The sequence below is a fragment of the Lepisma saccharinum genome, chromosome 11 (assembly GCF_977018435.1).
Source record: "Lepisma saccharinum chromosome 11, izLepSacc3.1, whole genome shotgun sequence".
Taxonomy (NCBI): Eukaryota; Metazoa; Arthropoda; class Insecta; order Zygentoma; family Lepismatidae; genus Lepisma; species Lepisma saccharinum.
This window is the reverse complement of record NC_139239.1, coordinates 61108811-61129814: the sequence shown is the minus strand read 5'-3', so window position 1 is coordinate 61129814 and position 21004 is coordinate 61108811. Positions and strand designations below refer to the sequence as shown.

At 38.9% G+C, this 21004-nt stretch overlaps 1 protein-coding gene across 1 annotated transcript in view; it reads right to left on the bottom strand.

Moving 5' to 3' along the window:
- Window positions 1–20786, bottom strand: part of LOC145995268 (corticotropin-releasing factor receptor 2-like) — a 46739-nt gene extending 25953 nt beyond the window's left edge. Inside the window, exons 1-4 of the mRNA XM_083131852.1 lie at window positions 20664–20786; window positions 12394–12826; window positions 11853–11972; window positions 10600–10768 (exon numbers count right to left, since the gene is read on the bottom strand). Of these exons, the coding sequence (XP_082987978.1) occupies window positions 10600–10768; window positions 11853–11972; window positions 12394–12826; window positions 20664–20786 (845 nt within the window). The remainder of the gene's footprint in view (window positions 1–10599; window positions 10769–11852; window positions 11973–12393; window positions 12827–20663) is intronic.
- Window positions 20787–21004: the final 218 nt, after the last annotated feature.

Below are 21004 nucleotides of genomic sequence, written 5' to 3'. Positions count from 1 at the left end.
CAAACGCAAGAGTCTCAACAGCTTGAGTTTACAAAAATGAGGCAAACTCAAGATTCTATGAGGCAAACTCTAGAGTCTCAACAGCTTGAGTTTACAAAAATGAGGCAAACTCAAGAATCTCAACAGCTTGAGTTTACAAAAATGAGGCAAACTCAAGAGTCTCATCAGCTTGAGTTTACAAAAATCAGGGAATCTCAACAGGAAATTCAAAATTCACAGCAACTACTCAAGCTTGACTTCCACGAATTGAGTACATCGTTACGAAAGGAATTAGCTGAAGTTGCCGAGTCCTGCAAATTAGCAACACGTTCATTACATCAGGAAATGGAAAGAGAAGTGCAAGGACTAACAGAGAAAATCGAGGAAGTCAACACTACTTGTTCAAAGAATTCTGATAAACTTGCTGGATTGAATGATCAGATTACAGAATGTCAGAACAATGTTTCAGGGTTGTCTCGGCAAGTTCAAAGACTTGAAGTCGTTGTGAGCAAGGACGAAATAACTAAGCGCGTGGAAGCATGTGAGGAAAATATTACTAAGTTAACATCTAATATTTCGACTAATGTTGAATCAAGTAATCCTGTACAAGTTTACAGTTCTCATGTGAATAGTAACTGTCAACCTGGTATTCCTGCACGGAACCTAACCTCTCCTAAATCATCTGATTCTTCAGCGTGTGATGTTTCTGATGATGAACACAATCGCATTGCTTCACAAAGACACAAACGTTCTAGAAATAATCGAGTGAGAACTAGTAATACTAACAAGTTATGTCAATCAACCCGTTCTTTATATTCTGATGGTTCTGGTCAGGAAAGAAAGAGGCAAGTAAACCAAAAGTCAGCAAATCCGCAGAATCATCGATGTGATTATCCTGACAATTGTATGCGTTCGCTTACTCAAGAACCTCGACGGTTGGTAAGATTGAATGAACTTACTGTTCTTCCTAAATATTCTGGAGATCCTGAAAAATCAAGTCCACGTAAGTTTATTAAAACTTTAACGTCCTACTTAGACTTACTGCAAGTTCCTGACATGCAAAGGCTTGAATGTATTACTAATTGTTTTCAAGGACCTGCAGAAGGTTGGTATAATACTCATGTCGATTCGTTTACATCGTACAAACAGTTTGTTGACGAATTTCTGAATCACTACACGTCTTATTCGTTAACTCAGGCTCAATTATCTGAACTTAGAAGTCGTAAATATGATCCTAAATCGACGAGTAGTATGGAAGTTTTTGCTATTCGTACGCATTCAGCATATTATAATTTAGTTGATCGTCCGAATGATGCAGAAGTTATTGATATTTTAATCAATCAGTTGCCCACATCTATTGCACAAACAATATTAGCTGCTAGATTAGTTAAAATGGATGATGTAATTGCGTTACTAAAGAGGTTGGATTTAGTGAATTCAAGATCAAACAAGAGTTTTAATGTTCATGATAATGTACGTGAAAAAAATTTCCGACATGATGGGAATAATTCTAAAAGTTTTACTGACAATAATAGTGCAAGGGCAAAACTGAGAGTTCAGAGTGTTGCTAAAAGTTCATCGTTGGTGAACGATGATGAACCTAATGGAAATCAAGGTTCAAGACGTAACGTAAGACTTAATGATACTGTTCATTTTGTTTCTTCTAGCGATGAAAATAAACGAAATAAGATTCCACGTACAGATGTTCCGTTTGTTGCTGAAAACCAACAATCAAACTCTAGCCAGAAGACGATGATATTTAATAGGAATAATAATTTTGGGAAACCTAACCTAACTAACAGACCATATAATCGTTACAGACGTAATGGTGCAGGAACTCAAAATTTCCGGCAAAATAGAAGTCCACAAAGCTCACGATACTTCAACAATAATGGTAGATTTATGAGCAACAGTTTCAATGCCAGAAACGAGCAAGAACAACAGCAATTTACACTGCGTCCTAACTCTCAGTTCTCTAATAATTTCCACTCATTCCAACCATGCAGTGTATGTGCCAATTGCGGATATTCGTCTTCTCAGTTGTCAACGGGAAACAGTTGCAATGCAACTGCAGTGGCGAATGCTCCATTAAATGAAAATGCTCCATCTTTCGATCCAAGAGAAACTTCTTGTAAACAGTTCATTTCTTCTGTCCCTGAAGCAACATTAAACGAACGTCGCGGGTGAACGTGGACCAGTTTGCTCGCACTAACATAATGGAGGGTCCGTCTAAATCATATCGTAGTGATAATATAGGCACAACTTGTCAGTATGCTGTATTAAGTAATTCCGTTTTACCTGAAGTTGATCATTGTTATCCACTTTCAATATTTTTTCAATTAGATTGGTACGAAGATGAACCTACTTGGATTTTAAATGATACTGGTATACCTACTCCTATTACTGATCAACCTTTGATCACAGGAACAGTTTGCGGTATTACGATACAGTGTGTCATAGACAGTGGAAGCCAGTGTAATTTAGTCAGTTATGAATTATGGTGCAGTATAAAATCAATTATTCCGAGTGCCAAACTGGATACAGTGGATCAACTTAAGTTATTGCCGTTTGCAGGACATCAGAAGTTTCGTGTTGCTGGTCGGAAGATTATAAGTATTTCAATTAACTCGGAAGTTTTTACTTTGGAGATGTTCGTATTGAAGCAACTGCATGCTGAATTAATTCTCGGAATACCATTTTTAAGGCAATACAAAGCTGTACTCGATTTTAGAAGAAACGAAATAAGTTTGATGGCGTCTACTGGTTCCGAATTAGTTCAGCCATTTAACTCTAGCAAAATCACAACTGATAGGGATCGCTGCCAGATGCAGGAAGTTACTATAGTCAAAGAAGCAGAAAATTTACTTGTCGTTTCTCTAGATCAGATCACAACGAAGGTGCGGTCGTGTGAATCACTCAACACGGAGCAGCAGTCTCAGCTTGAGAATCTAATAATAGAATATCATAGTTTGTTTTCTGATCAACCCCGATCTGCATTCGTAGAACCTTATCAAATTGAACTAGACACAAAGGAACCAATCAAGGCACCTATATATCCGGTACCGTTCGCCAAAAGAGCAGCGTTAGAAAGGGAACTAGAGAAATTGAAGGCCTGGGGAATAATTAAAGAGATGTCTTCGCCTTATTTGAACCCAGTACATATCGTCCCAAAATCTAATGGTGAGTGGCGTCCAGTGGTGGATTTTCGTCGCCTAAACCAACATGTAATTTCACCACTTACCCATGTTGAACCGATAAACGAGCTACTTCAACATTTTAAGGGTGCAAGATATTTTTCTTCAATTGATCTCTCCTGTGGATATTTTCAAATACCACTTACGCCCGACTCATATAAGTACACAGCATTTTCGTATCGAGGACGACAGCACGTGTTTTGTTACTTGCCATTTGGTATAAAATCAGCTGTTTCTGTTTTTGTTGAGAGAATGAATAAGGTGTTTGGACCAGGGACTTATTCATTTCTGATGATATATGTGGATGACATTTTAATATTTAGCCCAACAATAGAGAAACATTTTGAACATCTTGATTATGTTCTACAGACATTGCAGATGACGAACATGTCCATAAAATTTGCCAAATGCAAATTTTTCCAAACGGAAATTAAGTTTTTGGGTCATGTGGTGTCTGGTTCTGAGATTAAGGTTGATCATGATAAAGACTCAGCTATTCTACAGTTTCCTGTTCCTCAAAACAAAAAGTCACTTCGCAAATTTTTAGGACTGGCAAATTGGAGGAATCGTTTTATACAGGGATTTTCAGATATCGCTAGTCCATTATATCAAATTTTACGCAAGAATGTGCCATTTTATTGGACACCTCAGTGTCAAGAAGCTTTCTTGTTATTAAAGAATGCTCTAATTTCAGCACCAGCATTGAGTCAACCCGACTTTGAGTTGAGGTTTTGTGTTTCTGTTGATGCAAGCCAGAAAGGATTAGGTTGTGTACTTTGGCAAGTTGATAATGATGAAATTCGTGTCATACAATACGGCAGTCGTTCTCTTAGAGGAGCAGAGATTACATATAGTACACACGAATTGGAATGTTTAGCTATATTATTTGCTCTGGAGAAATTTGCTATATATCTTAAAGGAACTGATTTCAACTTATATTCAGATCATAAGTCGTTGTCTTGGCTTAAAACTGCACAATCACTTAATTCTCGTCTTACGAGATGGGCTCTCAAACTGCAGTGTTTTGATTTCACGTTATATCATGTCCCAGGAGTTTCGAATAATATTGCTGATACGTTGAGCAGATTTCCGCCTTGTACTACTTATTCTGCACTTGATGATAAATTATATATCAATCAAGTAATTATGGAAGATTCACAAGATGATACTTCTTCTATTTGGTTAAAAGCTCAACGAGCAGATGAAAAATGCAATAATATAATTTCTCACCTGGAAGATAGTACAACGGATAAAGACTTTACAAAGTATCTTCTTCACAACAAAGTTCTTTTTTATAAACCCAATTCCGATGAAATTTGTAAACTTGTAGTGCCACGTGAGCTTATACCTTTGGTATTGCACAAAATGCATGATTTAAATGGACATTTTGGTTATCAGAAGGTTTTAACAGCTTGTAGAAGAGCATATTTTTGGCCGTACATGAGAAAATCAATTAGAAATTACCTGAAAGATTGCTTAGAATGTGCACGAACAAAGATTGTAGGTCGGCCGTTGCGGAGAGATGAATATCACGTCGTTTCTCACAAACCACACGATTTCCTCTCTATTGATTTAATCGGAAAATTACCAAGATCACGTACATATGAATATCTCCTCACAATTGTAGACGTTATGTCAAAGTTTGTTATGATTTATCCGTTAAGAAAAGCGACTGCCAGGGAAATTATCAATCGTTTTGAAGAACAATATTTTAAACATTACCCTGTATGCAATGTATTATTATCAGATTGTGGAAGCCAATTTACATCAAATGAGTGGAAAACCTACATGGATTCAAGGAAAATTAAGCATATTACTACCACTACATACAATCCGAAATCTAATCCTATTGAGAGGTACAATAAGGAGATTGTTAGGTTACTGCGATTATTCTGCAATGATAATCACACCAGTTGGTATCCAAAAATAAATTCTATTATTCAGTTATTAAATCATTCATGCTCTTCAGTTACCGGATTATCTCCTAGTGAACTTTTCTTACATGAAGATATGAAGGACTCAATATTTGAAGAAATCGGCTGGCCAGAACAAATTAAATCTTTGCCATGGAAACGCAAATTGTTTTTAGCAGAAATCAAGACTAGACAATCTAGAAGAAGTAGGAAGATTAAGAATGCATTGAACTCGATCAAACTTCAAACAGGAGATTTGGTTATGATAAAAAATAGGCAAGTTAGTTCCAAAATTAACAGCCAGATTCATAAATTGTTCAACTTGTATATTGGGCCATTCCTTGTCAAGGAAATTAAGAACAATAATGCAATTCTTTACACAATGAACCAGCAATATTATGACAAGGTGAACTTTTCAAATCTTCGAGTGTTTAACTGTTCGGAAGAAAAGAGGAATCAACTTTTGTCTGAGAATTAAATTTATGAGAGTAGATACTTGAAAAAAATGAAACCATTCTGTTTATTATTTTGTACAATTGAATGTTGTATTATGTTCTGATTTGTTATTACCTGTTAGGCACAAATCTGTTTATGTGCACGTTGTTGTCGAATGTCAGATAATATTGTCCATTTGTAACTTTGTTGTAGTTATGTTGATACACATCTGACTGATTTATAAATGAAAACTCCTCCTCGTTGTTTCGTAGTTTTCATTTTCCCGGAGGAGGGGAATGTTGTGACGGTGCTGTGAATCCGCACAATATAATTATATGTTTATTGAAATTATTAATTTCATATTATACAAATCACTTTATATTAACGTTTAAAAATATGTATAATTATTACTTTGTACAACGTTAATTATGTTTTATGTTATTCATTGCACTCTACGCTGTATAAACGAGATATTTATAATTCTAACGTTGCTATAGCAACGAGAATCAATAGTCAGTATGTAGTAGTGTGTCTGACAAAAATGGAAATATAGGTAATAGTGAACTGCATATTGCTTAGTTATTTCACTAATATATAGACCTATAGAAGTTGTATCTTCACCTTCGCGTTTTATTTCAAATATTTAGGAACTAAATGTGATCGTGCAAATGATTGAATTGTGAACGTCACAATATTCACTTGCTGTATATGTGTAAACGAACCAGGGACATAAAAATATAAAATGTTATGTGAAACCCCCCTTTTGTAATTCCGGCGCAAATATAATCTGCTCGCTTGGCACCCAGGGTGAGGTGAAAGGAGAGATTGAGGGATTAAGACAGGAAGTAATCCAGAGGGCCGGATAGAAACGAGGGATTGGGGGGCGACGCTTTCACGAGGCTGAAAGGACAAAGGCTTCAGAGATTGCAAGAATTGGTTATCAGTCATGGACAAAGATTGCAGATAATGTTGGTACTGGTTTTCAACTATGAACCATGGCTGCACAGAATGTGGAAATTGGTTATCAGTCATGGACAAGGGTTGCACAGAATATGGGAATTGGTTATCAATCGTGGACAAAGGATAAACAGAATGTTGGTATTGGTTATCAATTAAGAACCAAGGCTGCACAGAATGTGGTAATTGGTTATCAATCATGGACAAAGGCTTCAGAGAATGCAGGAATTGGTTATCAATCATGGACGAAGGCTTCAGAGTATACAGAAATTGGTTATCAGTCATGGCAAAAGGTTGCACAGAATGTAGTAATTGGTAGGGACGTGACGTTTTCGTTTTAACGATAACGCCGCAAAGATGAGGAAAGCAAAATAAAGTATTTTAATGTATTTGGGTAGGTAATGGAGGCAAGTTTCCGGTGTTTTGGGTCGCGAAATAACGCGAATTGTGCAATTTTTCAGAATAACACCGAATTTTACACGTTAACGCGAAAAACACCGCGAAATTACCAATATTAACTGGGGCTAACTCTTCTTCTGATCAAAAAGAACTACCTGAAGAGAAGCGCTATTCTGTCATTTGTCGATTAGCTGGTGATAGTTCGATTCAAAAGAGATTGTCACGCTTCATTTATTGTAGTTTGGCACAGACATACTGACTAGAGGGCTGCGTAGTCTGCCTTTTACCTACCCACTGCCCGCTTGCTCGCGAGGACAGGTATACCTGCTCGCCTGCCCACGGCAACGAGTCGACTTGCGTCTTTACCCAGGTTCTTGGTCTTCAAGGCGCTCTGCGCTTACAGGGTAACTGGGCATTTAACAAGACCCGGGCGCCTGCAAAACCTGCTGGAAGGAAACAGCCCTCCGGCAGCGTGTCGCTCCAGGTGTTTCATCACCACGTGGACGGCTGCAGCCAGTGTTGCCTACTTACGTAGCTCCTAAATCCTACGAAGTCCTAGGAGGAGCTCTCTGCTTTAAGGAGAATTTACAGTATATACTTAGTGATTTCAGTTTATTGTAAGTAGTTTTTATCTTATTGCCAGGAAATGCACGCAGTATTACAGCTTCATTTATCTAAATGAATGATCGAGCAAACAAAAATCTCCTCACTGAAAACTAATTGTTTTTCATTGCATGGTGCCTTAACCAGGCACGCAGTGGCGCAACCAGAGGGGGGCAGGAGGCATTGCTCACAACCTTGGACGGAAATTAAGTCTAGCGGAGGGGTCAGGGTGGGGGTCAAACATTAAAGCACAAGAAAAAACAGGCTAGCAGAATTAAAGAGTAGCAGGGCTAAAGGGTACTCAAGATGGAATTAAATTTCATATTTTTCTTGCATTTTCCTTCCAGACGGCCAAGGGCATCTGTAGAGGGGGAATGGAGGGGTAATTACAACCCCTTGATTTCAAATTTTATGAAAGTATAAATATATTATAAAATATTATACAGTCTCATCAAGTTCAATGCCGTAGAAAAGGGGTAGCGGGAGACGGTCCTGAGCGCCGAACGATCTAAGTGAGAAAAGTTTTAAAACAGAGAATGCTATGGCGGCCCGTGATATTATTTGCTATTAATGTTGGTTTGTTACGAGTTGGATGAATTGATTATGTAATACGTCGCTCCATGTGAAAAGAAAATATTGTAGATGGAAATTTTACATGCCATATGTATGTACATTCGGAATGCATTTATCATGCACTTTCTTTCTTTCAAAAACAGTTTGTGTGCTTCTTTTCCATTATTAACTAATGTGAAATTGACGTGTTGAAAAAAAATATTTCCAATCCTGTTTCAACACAAATGCGTGAGAACCGACTTCTACCCCCTTTTTGCATGATTTATGAGGATAATAATGCCTTTCATGCTACTTTATTACTATTATTGTGATTGTTGTTGTTGGCACGTTTATCCAAGTACTTGCCCCCCCACCCCAAACGAGGGTAACGGCAATGCCCCTGGCTGGCTACGGCCCTGGTGTTCGCAGTAGAACAGTGTGTTGTTCGACTCGCGACCTCAGCGTCGAACGTGACATGTTTCAGTCCTGCCCTATATCACTATATATACGTATATTAGTTGTTTACGACATATACTTATGGATCCTGTGCCGCGGATCACCTATTTCAATGTGTGTGTGTGTGGGGGGGGGGGGGGTAGCAACAGTCGTAAATCTCATTTCATTGGTGATGTGGCTTACGAAGCTTTGAGTTCCCTTTTTTAAGTAGTGAAAATCTAGTGCAATTGGCAACACTGCAGAACGGTGTGGGTCCGGTGCCGTTTCTACTCGAAGCAACTACGTCATGCAGAGGGAGGGGCCTGCAGTTGATGGAAAGAACGAACTGAGACCTACTAGGTATCGTAAGACTGCGGGTACCCGGCGGGTCTACAATGCCTGCCAGGAACGATCTGGGCAGGTGGTCAGACAAGCTGCTCAAGCGAGGATGTTGCGCAGGTTGCATGGTATTTTAGGAGCGATGTCTCGCGAACGGGTCTGCTCCAGGTCTTGTGCAGGCCTCTAATACTGACAGTGTTTAACCTCGTCCTGAAATAGAATTCGCTCGGGGGAGGGGGATCTTCCGAGAAGGGATATTTCGTAGGAACGGGAAAATTTTCAATGACAAGCACCTGTTGTGTTTCGGAGGGGGGGGGGGAGGCGAATATGTGTGTGAGGTCGCAGAGGGTTTTTTTTTGGCATGTTTATGGAAATATGATGTGTATGATTGTGTTTAAAGATTTGGGTGTTATCATTCAATAAACATTTCATATTTAGTGTCTGAGGAGATGATTCCAAATGGAGGAAATTTGGTCATTTCTCATAAAGGCAAGCCATAATTTTCTTGTCATTGAAACTAAAATTTGTCACAATTTTCCAGAACCAGCACAATGTGAAAATCTTAAGTAAAAAACAGTAAAAATGCATGTAAAAATAACACCGATTTTAAATTAATAACACCTAATTTTTCCCAAAACCGCGAAAATTAACACCGAATTGCAGTAAATAATAATATCAAAATTTATGGAAAAATAAAACGGAAACTTCACGTCCCTAGTAATTGGTTATCAATTATGGACCAATGCAGCAGAGAATGTGAGGATTGGTTATCAGTCAAGGTCAAGGGTTGCACAGAATGGAGTAATTGGTTATCAATTATGGACCAAGGCTGCGCAGAATGTGAGAGTTGGTTATCACATCAGTCATGGACAAGGGTTGCAAAGAATGTAGTAATTGGTTATCAATCATGGACAAAGGCTTCAGAGAATGCAGGAATTTGGTTATCAAACATGGACAAAGGCTTCTGCGTATACAGGAATTGGTTATCAGTCATGGACAAAGGTTGCAGAGAATGTTGGTATTGGTTACCAATTACGGACCAAGGCTGCACAGAATGTAGGAATTGGTTATCAATCATGGACAAGGGTTGCAGAGAATGTAGTAATTGGTTATCAATTATGGACCAATACAGCAGAGAATGTGAGAATTGGTTATCAATCATGGACAAGGGTTGCACAGAATGGAGTAATTGGTTATCAATTATGGACCAAGGCTGCACAGAATGTGAGAGTTGGTTATCCCATCAGTCATGGACAAGGGTACAAAAAGAATGTAGCAATTGGTTATCAATTATGGACCAAGGCTGCACAGAATGTGGTAATTATTTATCAATCATGGACAAAGGCTTCAGAGAATGCAGGAATTGGTTATCAATCATGGACAAAGGCTTTAGCGTATACAGGAATTGGTTATCAGTCATGGACAAAGGTTGCAGAGAATGTTGGTATTGGTTACCAATTACGGACCAAGGCTGCACAGAATGTAGAAATTGATTATCAATCATGGACAAGGGTTGCAGAGAATGTAGTAATTGGTTATCAATTATGGACCAATGCAGCAGAGAATGTGAGGATTGGTTATCAGTGATGGACAAGGGTTGCACAGAATGGAGTAATTGGTTATCAGTTATGGACCAAGGCTGCACAGAATGAGATAATTGGTTATCAGTCATGAACAAGGGGATAGCATACATTATCTCCCCCCCCCCCAAAATAGTTATTTCCATGCTAATATATGCATTCCTTTTTTAAAAAATAATTGAACCCCACTGCTTAGACATTAGCTGAACTTACCTGTAGTAAAGAAAGATCACTGCCGCCGGAACAAGGGTGATGAAGGGGAGGCTCAAAACGTAAATATGAAAAAGAGCCCTGGTCCTCAGATAAGCAGTCCTTGCACACGCCGTGTAGTCCGTCTGGGTGTTCCACGTGCTGTTACCAAGGCATCGCTTGCTGCTTGCGTCTGTGGAGAGAGTCAATCCCTGAAGAGCCGTGAAGTGAAAAATATTTGTTAGTGAATTTACTCATCAACTAAAATATTGGCAGAAATGGTCACCGTTGTGCGGGGATGCAGTGTATATGTGCCCATGTGTTACCTTAAGGCTTACTTCTGCATTTTGACTTGGCGAAATATAATTTGGAATCAATCTCGTGGCACAAAATTGCATCACTGACGAATTAGAAGTGTACTCGTACTATGTAACAGCGATGTGCTCTATAGTACCTAATCAGCCACTGGTTCATTGATTATAGATTTATAACGAATTTCTAGTGATTATAATCTGTATCACAATTAAATAGCATTTAAATCCGAATTCATTATAGAAAATTTCACTTTTGTAGCATTTGTAGTTTCCTAAATAGCAAAATAGGGACAACTAATATATTAATTAGTTTATTAATTATTAATAAATACACTGGTACATACCCCGGTTTGTTGTTTATGGATTTCTAACGAATTTATAATGGGGATAACACGTGAAAGTCACGTGGAGAAAGGTCCGGGGTGTAAGGAGGATGCTAAAGGGTTTCTCAATTGAACTTCGCTAGAGGTTGCACATTAGTTGTGTGTGGCCTAGCATTGTCCTGCAACAACGAGTTTACCCCCGGAGATAATGCACCACAGAGCGTACACTTCGATACAGACTTTTGTTTAATAAGCACTTACTGATGTACCTCGCACAGCAGAATTCACCTTATGGGTCCTTGGGTCATTCGCATGGATTACCAAGTCACTGTACGAAACAATTCGACGTAAGGGAAGACTGTTTCACTCTCATTTGACTCGAAATTATGTGTGCTTCCAACTGATTTAAGAATGTGACACTAGCGCCACTGCTCCCGGGTTAGAGGTACTGTAAATATGGCAGGATGAATACAAAGGATAATCTCGGATATCAAAATGAAAACTTCTCGTTTATCTTACTCTATTCTATACGCACAATTCTAAAAGAGAAAATTTGATTGTAAATTTGGTAATAGGTATTAATCTACAAATTTTTTTAGCGCAAGACATACTCTATAATAAGAAGAGTGAAGTTACTTACGTATGCAAGTGGGTCCTGAGCCAGAGTAAATGAACCTTGGGCAACTTCCTATCTGAGTGGTGTTGGCTGGAGCTTCGTCCCAGCAATGCCAACCATCCCAAGTGGCCGGACAGGTTACGCCTGTATAAATACAGAACAACGCAAATCAGTGTTAGCACTGGCGTAGTCAGAGAGGGAGTTGGCGTACCAGGGCCCCTCCAGAATTTTTTGTCAAATTTTACTGCTATACAGTGAAATGTGTGAAGAAACTAAAGTAAACATTCTTTATAGAGTTCGTAATTCAGAACTCGAAAATGTTGTGTTTAATGCTATAATGTGTTCGATAAAATTCTAGCAAAAGTAGCATTTTTATGAAACCAGGAGTCACAATTGATACGCATAGTGACAGGTACAGGCACCGGCAAAAAAAAATGGGGCACTGAAATGCTCGCTTCCCTGCAGGGCGTAATGTGTGTTGCCTAACTCTACGGCGATAAGTGGATTTGAATAGCAAATTTTCAATGGCAACTTCTACCACTATATGAAGATGATGCATTAATACCTGTTGGTGACGTGTCGGCAACCGCTATTCTATCGCAGCACCGGACAGAAGCCTGGCAACACTCCAGCCACTTTTGCTCGTCCTCCTCTGTCATGAAAGTCCCAGCGATTGCAATCCTCACGTCCCTGTCCGTGTGGTTGAAGAACATCACCCTGGAACCGTTGTCGACGCGGAAGCATGGGCACTGGTACGAAGAATACTGCGGCCTGTTGGAACAGACAAACTGTGATATTTTCAGCTTCCTTTCTGGCTGGAAGCTACTGTCTGGCCTGTAGTTGTAGCAGCCCCAGGCGGCCACCAGCGGGAACAGCGTTTGGGGATAAGGCGTCTTGTCTCTGTACCTGCAAAACCTTTCACTTTGCTCAGACGGATGTGTCTGGAGATTCGTGGTAGTGGAAGTAACCTCTGCATGCTGTTGTGCGTAGATGGAAGTCTGCGAAAGAAGGATTTCATAATGAGATTTATTGCACTGTTGCTTGGCTTTATTTTACTTGGCTCTTTGTTCCACTTTTGGCTAATTTGCGAAGATGGGATGAGTGATGATATGATGAAATTGATGAATGCACTCTCACAAATATCCACGCCCAGGCCTGGATTCGAACCCGGGACCCCTGGCGTCGTAGCGCGATGTGCTAACCACTCCTCCACGGGGGGCGGCTGTTCGCGGAGATGATGATGAATGATGATAATATGAAATCGATGAAAGGACCATTATGAACACACACGGACAAAACACAGAACAAACTCAACGCCAGAGCCTTGTTAGTCTGCAAGAATACGAAAGTCCGTAACTGGACCAGGATCTATTCAAATTTCCTCCTCTAGTTCTCTGACTTTTCCCTGGTCGCTCAAAGAAATGGCTATATTAGAAAAATCCGTGATTTAACCCATTTAGCATTTTCCCTCTGTATGGTAAAAAGAATCAAATCAAGTCCAGGGTGTAATCAGTTGAAGTGGAGTTGAATTTAGAGTATTCACGGGAAAGTCACACCTTACACACTGACAACATCGACTAATCAATAATGAGCAGAAGGGGCCACGCCCCCCGCCCCATCCTCTCGAAAGAGACAAAAATAACCATAAACCATGAATTAAAATAAGAATATACAGCTCCTCGTTGCAGTTTGCGTTAAGCGTAAACTTTCAACTTCTGCACCGAAGTTCCGGGTTCGAGTCCTAGTCTCTACCATGGTGTACTTTGGAAGTGTCCTTCAGTCCAATTCATATATTAATTTCTCATACTTACCGTCGCAATGATCCAAAAAGTCTTAGGGGTGACCTTTCGACAAGACACCAAAATGTCAACCTCTCTTTCGCATAGTACACCATACAATGCATTTTGCAGACTAACAAGACTCTGGCGTCTGGACTTGCAGCCAAGATAATCCTTATGTTGTCCCGTCCATATGTGTTTATGATTGTCGCTTCATCGATTTCAATCGCCATGCAATATTGTGATATTAGCAAAATAAAACAATATTTCAATTTCATTTACTTGATTATTTCATTAGAGAAGGAAGGAATTGTAAACATTTTGAAAAATTATACTGCTATACACTTGTTTCTCAGTTCACGGCCGGTGTGGCTACCGTAATGTAGTGACGGTTTCTTTTCCTTTGGTGCGTTTGCGATATTAGTGTTGTGTGGCGAAATGCATAGTGCAAGTGGCGCTTAGAAACAAAAACGAAGTTTTATGAATAATTTTTAATCTGATGTGTCTACATTTTAGAGTTTGCAAGGGTTTCTACCAAGAGCATTCAATTAGTGAAAGTGAAGTGCCATGATAACAAAATAATAATAATAATAATAATGTCGGCAGGGCCCAAAACAAAGGTTAGCCTAGGGCCCAAATTTTATAAATCTCCCACTGCTACTAAGGGCATAAGAAATGTCGTGACGTACAGTGGGATCCATGAGTATTACCGTGCAAATTGTACTTTATTTGACCCAACAAGAGCTACAAGAATTAAAAGAAAACTCAAAACAAGCTGTTGACAACTTCTGCATCAGCATACATATAAATCCTTCTCTTAAAAACACATAGAATGTAAGATAAAAATTAATGAAAATAGTCATGGACAATTTGCATGGTGATACTCATGGATCCCACTGTACACTCGCCTCAGTTGTGCTTCGATTCGCTTCTTTATACAACATTTATTTTCCAAGTGCAGCTCGACTAGCATTGTTAGATTGTTCTAAGTAGAATTTTCTATCACCTCGTGAAATAAGTCTTTAATCTTTCTTAGTAAAAGAGTATACTTTTCTAATTAATTTCACAAAACGTTAAAATAAGTGAATCACAATTGTGCTGTATAAATAACACAGTATTCTAAACAGATTATTGACTCAGGAAGTGCCATAAACGAAGCTGCAACTCCTTTTAAAATATCTACTTAATCGCATGATTAGGTTCAACCATTCAATAAAAATGATAACAGTCCAGATTATGCTAAATCCCAATTGACATGAAACAACGCCTTGTCCTCAAAATATTAATCTTGAATCTTCCATTCCCAGTATTTACTTTAGCTTCATGTCGGAGTCAATTATCAGTGATTGATCTTGAATTATCATGGTAGCTGTTCGTGAGTGATAAGGAGGAGCATCCGAGCTAAAATCGATCACGTGCTGCCAAGGAAGCATGTAGTTTATCAGTCAACCAGTGGCCTTTGTTCTGTTATGTGTTAACGTATGCTCTCGAAGAATTTAACGTTGTGAAATTACTGAAACATGTGTTGAAATTCGTACAAATTTACTCCTTTAGTTAACGTCATGGAAAAGAGGGCTTACTCGATGCTCTCCCACTGAAATATAGAAAAAAAATCCTCTCCTTCCTCTTCTCCTATTTCTGTTTTTCTGTTTTTCGCCTTGCTTCTTCCGTTTTATTAGTTCTTTCTTCTTTCAGTCTCTCTATCGTTCTTAGTTTTGTACACTATTTCCTTATCTCCCTTATTCTCCCTTAATACAAACCAGTGGAGTATTTAAGGAAAGAACAGCTTACCCCTTCCAGAAATGTCTTCGGAGAAATGAAATCATAAATGCATGTATGTCCGCAGGAATTTTCACGGAGGGGCAAGCAAAGTATTTTTTTTAGGGGGACGAGGTATAATTTCCTTCATAACAGCGTTACCCTCACAAGAAATATTCCTACAGTTTGAAGTTACCACATTCTTGTAATGCCATTGTATTAATTGACATAAATAACTGTCACTAAAATGAAATTATATGTTTGAAATATAGGTTAGGTTCAGATGTATATTTTCCAGGAGGCCTGGCCCTCCTTGTCCCTCCTTCCGGACATACATGCGTAAATATGCCACTGCTCGACACCACATCCACAAATAGTAGTAGTATATGTATTCCTGGCTCTTATCCATTCGCAGCTTGAGAGCGAGTTATGGCTCACGAAGCCTCCTATCACCAGCGTGGATCTCGGCAGCCAGATGACGTCATTTCAGCCAAGCGCCTATAGCTCGCCCTCCCGCTCAGGCTCTACGCTGCTACTAGGCTCGCCAACTGGACTTGCACATTCAGCTGAAGACGTCATGGCGATTTCGATCCACCCGATGGAGGAACACTCCACAGTGGCTGAAGATACCGCTTTAAACTGTAGTAAAGTTCCTATTATCCTATCGGATAATCAAGGTGAACCTAGAAACAAACAACTTTTGACGCATTCTCCAAATAATCGACACCTTGAAGACGCTGGCCCTGATCAATTTCACTCTAATCAGAACAGCACAGGAAACCAATATCTTGCTCCATTCTTCGAATCGTGCGTTTTTTAAAACATGTAAGCAGGCTCATTACGCAAATAATTGCACATTGATGACACAGTGCAAGGAATTCTCCCACAATCATCCACAAAAGGTCGATAAGCCTGAGATACAATATTATTAACCATATTCATCTTAATTGTAATGCATCACGCGATACAATAGCCTATCCTACTCCACGTCACGGGGGAAGCCCTAATTATTGTTGTTCGAAAATTGTTCACAGAAATATTACGAACAAAAGTATTAAATTTTAAGTAAATCAAAGCACTTGTCATTAATTTTGTAGTAACTAACTAACTACCTCTCTAGCCTTCTTGAACCCGAAGGATCATGGCTGCAGCAACACAGGCCTTCCATCTGTCCCTATCCTGAGCAAGATCTATATACTCTTTTCCATCCATACAGATTTCCTTTAGGTCCATCTCAACATTATCTCTCAATCTTCGTCTTGGTCTTCCTACTGGTCTCTTACCATCAGGTTTCCTGACAATAATCCTCTCCCATTCGTGCCACATGGCCTGCCCACCTAAGTCTTCTTGATTTGATCATTCTAATTAAATTTTTTGGAGAAACTAAGTATTTTGAGTAAATTATCGATATTTGAGTGAGGAAATGACATTTATTAAAACAGAATTGAGAAAGAGTTATAAACGTAAGATATATAAACTACTCAGATTTTGTTTTGTTTCAGTGGAATTGAACTGTCTTTATGGAAACAGGAAACATGAAGCCAGAACGTGGCCATAGGGTAGGCAAAGGTTGGCTGTAGCTTCCGTCAAATGTTCTTAGCGCACACTTCTGCCCACCCATGGGGAAGTCTCAGTATCATTTATAGCAGTGATAGAATTACACACACGCACATATCACGGATTTATCATAAAAATTATTGATAGCATTGTAATATTTAAGAAACATAAAATGTTCGAGCAATCGTTTTCCAGATAGTAAAATGATAAAACAAGGTTTAGTATAAATACATTATTCTTAGCTAGATCCGGAAATCGAATTCAGGGCTTGTTTGCTACAAGGCAGTAACGTTTATTGATGGACAGAATGAGCAGTGCTTAAAATGGTTTGTCAATAGTCGGAACGCCAATGACAAATGGATACGAGTATTACTACTACTACTACTACTACTAATTATTATTATTATTATTATTATTATTATTATTATTATTATTATTTGAGGAGAAGGTCTAAATATGGGCGAAGGTTTAAATATGGGTTTTGGAGTTATCAGCGCTCCCGGGTGCTGCAGCCTGGCAGAGGCTATTGGAACTGGTTATCTGTCAAGGACAAAGGTTACGACGCCAATTCGCAAGAGAAAGTGGTGGTTAGTTTCGGCCTTGGACGCTGTTATAAAATTGCGACCTCCGAAAACTTTTTGCAGGTATGTTTTAACTCAGCGTTTTCTGAATTGTCATCTGCTTTGTATAGGTTATGGTATTAGCGGTACATAAAACAAATGTGGGCTTTTATAATGCCATGATTTGTTTCTCAAATATGTACCACAGAGAGCGAAAATAAATTGATGAAGAAAAAGAGCGTGATGGTCTAAATATGGGCTATGACATGAGGTCTAATGATGAGATCACATTTCCAACAAATATTTGGATGTTTTTCTTAATTTCGATTTTTCCCATTCCGCGTGATTTTCTAAACAACAGATTATTCATAAATATGAATTTTATAATGTTTTAGCGATAAATGACTGTTTTTTTATTTTAATTGCTTTTTGTGATATTGCCACTAGTAGCCCATATTTAGACCACAATTTTGAAATACATCATTTTACCATTTTTTGGAAATTGCTTTTTTTTAAAAAAAATTAGACCTTCTATACTTTAGCATGCTATTACATTTAAGTATACATTTCATAGATATGCATTTGAAAAGCAGGTGCTTGATATTTTAATTTTTATCCTCCGAAAATGACAAAATAAAAAGGGAGGCCCATATTTAGACCTTTTCCTCTATTATTGCATCCAAAGTAAATATAACACAAGATCTGTCACGCCTGTCATTTCAGGAAATTAGGTTCTGATTCATTTCTTAAACGAATATCACTTCACAAAATATTTTTTTCTCAATTTCCCTAAATACTGAATAATCGTAACTCTCAAATAAGCGAATTCTAACCGGAAATATAAGGTCTAAGAATGAAAGTTAAAGAAAAGTGACACAATCAGTATCTATGAGACCACCGAATTCATGGGTCTCACTCACCTCGGATTTTAGGTTCTTAACCTATTTTTTCCTTTGCAGGTATGTAAAAAATGCAACAAAGTTGAAGGTTTATAAGGGCAAAAAAAACTATTTGCTTATTAGAACCTATTTTGGGTTTCTGCGCCTAAATCAAGCCCTTTTTTTAGGTTTTTATATATTTTTAAAGGTTTTTACAGGATTTTTATGTCTCACAGAGGCATTTGCTTTGTTTGGTCACGAAAAGATTCAATGACGAACGTGTTTGAAAGGTACTCTCTCTGTTAATTTCCCTACCTCCAAGCCCATGGTGATTTTTCAAAGCTCTAAACAAAGCAAAATATCTGGTGCTACTGATACCTGTACAATCCAAAGTGATTGATTGATTGAATTAAAATTTCTGGGTGCTTCGGCACTTAAGGCCATTTCGCACCCTTCTATGTATACGGGGAAATCTCCCCTTATCTAATATTCTGACTGAAAATTTAAAAAGGGGTGTAGATAGCCCCTTGGGAAAAACTAAAAGTGCAAGGTTGTAAAAAGACCTGCACGAGACAAACACGACACATTAAAAAGTCAGAACAAACAAACTAAAAACCTCCTTACAGACGGTGGAAGAGTCCAGCTCTTCGCAAAAAACTAAAAACATTTGTTAAAATGTTGCTGTCATCACCCAAGAGGGATGACAAACAGCCAGAAAGGTTAAAAGTCTGCCGGAGGTAAGAAAGATCGACACATTCAACGAGAATGTGTCGAATGCTTAAAAAAACGTTGCAAACACGACACAACGGTGGGTCCAGCCCTTGGAGCAGGTGACCGTGCGTTAGACGGCTGTGTCCTAGACGCATGCGGGTAAGAATAATTTCTTCTCGCCGAGAGGGACGGGACGAGGAACGCCAAGCACCTATGGTGGGCTTAACAGCTTGAAGCTTGTTCTCCGTTTCCGCATCCCACTCGGCCTGCCAAGTGTCAAGAAGGCAACAACGGAACACATTCCGCAGGTCGCTAGCTGGCAAAAGGTGGACGAGAACGTCGCCATCTGCATCAGCAGACTTGGTGGCAGCATACGGCGAATCCAGAGACTGCAACACGCTGGTCGAATCGCAGCACACAAGGATTTTCTTCAGTCCATTCACGTCTGCAAAGTCCAGTGCCTTTAGAATGGCGTACAACTCTGCCGTATAGATGGAACAGGCAGGATGTAGTGAGTAACTGGAACTTTGAGAGTCTAGGACGAAGGCGCATCCAACAGATTCCACTGTCTTGGACCCATCCGTATAAAACACATTAAAATTGGGGTGCTTCGCACGAAGTTCTAAAAACCGTTGCTGGTATACAACCATTGGTGTTTCTGCCTTTGGAAGGGCAATAGGATAATCCTCACAGAAAAAATTGCGGAGTTTGACTGTGGATAACATGAAAAAAAAAAGATTGTTGCCTAACTATACGGCGAAGAGTGGATTCTAATAGCAAATTTCCAATGGTAAGTTCTGCTATCGCCGTAGGGTTAGGCAACACACATTACGTTTTGCAAGATAGTGCTTATTTCAGGATATAGGTGTCCTATTTTCACTGCAGGTGACTATACCTAATCAGGAATTTTGAAGTATTTTAAGTTTTTTTAACACCTACTTCAGGATTTCTCGACACTAACTTAAGATTTTGTAGGACCTATTTTAGGGTTTTTCGAACCTATTTTAGGATTTTAGAGCCTATTTTAGGAACCTAAAAGCACACTTTGTAGAACCTAAAAATCCGAAGTGTACTCATAACACAGGCAATGACCAACATCATGTTCTGACGCAAGAGAGGAATGCTTTCGTTGATAGGTTAGGCTTCATAGGTTTAGTTCTCTTAGCCTAGAAACACTACCATTTCATCTGACCATGACCAAAAAGGTATTTATAAAGGTATTTGAAGCCTAACCTATCAACGAAAGGATTCCTTTCTTGCTTCAGAACATGATGTTGGTCGTTCCTTGTGTTATGAGTGAGACGCGGAAGTAATAGACTGAAATATATCGCCCACTAGCTTGCCCACCCGACCTAAATTATTTGCTGAAGTCATGGCATGCAACAAAATGTAGGGAGCCTCCCCGATTGTGTCGTTGCCTTGTAATTTAAAATAACAATTCAAGCAAGAAAATGAACGACGAGACATCCCTTGAAGTATGTATTCACCAACTCGACACTATCAATCCTTCAGTTTCTTTGGCGACAGCTTATTACCAACAATAATAGTAGTTTAAAGAAACAATAAACATAGCAATAACGTAGAAAGACTTACCGTAAATAACAACGCCATTGTTAAAAGGCAGTAAACAGTTTGAACAGCCATGCAGGTTTTTCGTTTCCGATATCCCCACTTTCTAATTAACATGGTAAACCTTGCTGGCACTTTCAATGCCATATTTTTTGCTGCTGCTTATCTCGGTGCACGTCATTGATTCTCTCTTGACATGTGCTTATCTCTTATCTCTTAACAATGTAAAGATTCACTCTGAACAATGTCAATAGACAGATAGACATACAGAACTAAGACGATGTGAGTTATGACTAGGAAACAGATTTTAAAGTTCAGCATCTTTCCAAAAATATAGCTGTTTTCAGACCGATCGTTTGAGATAT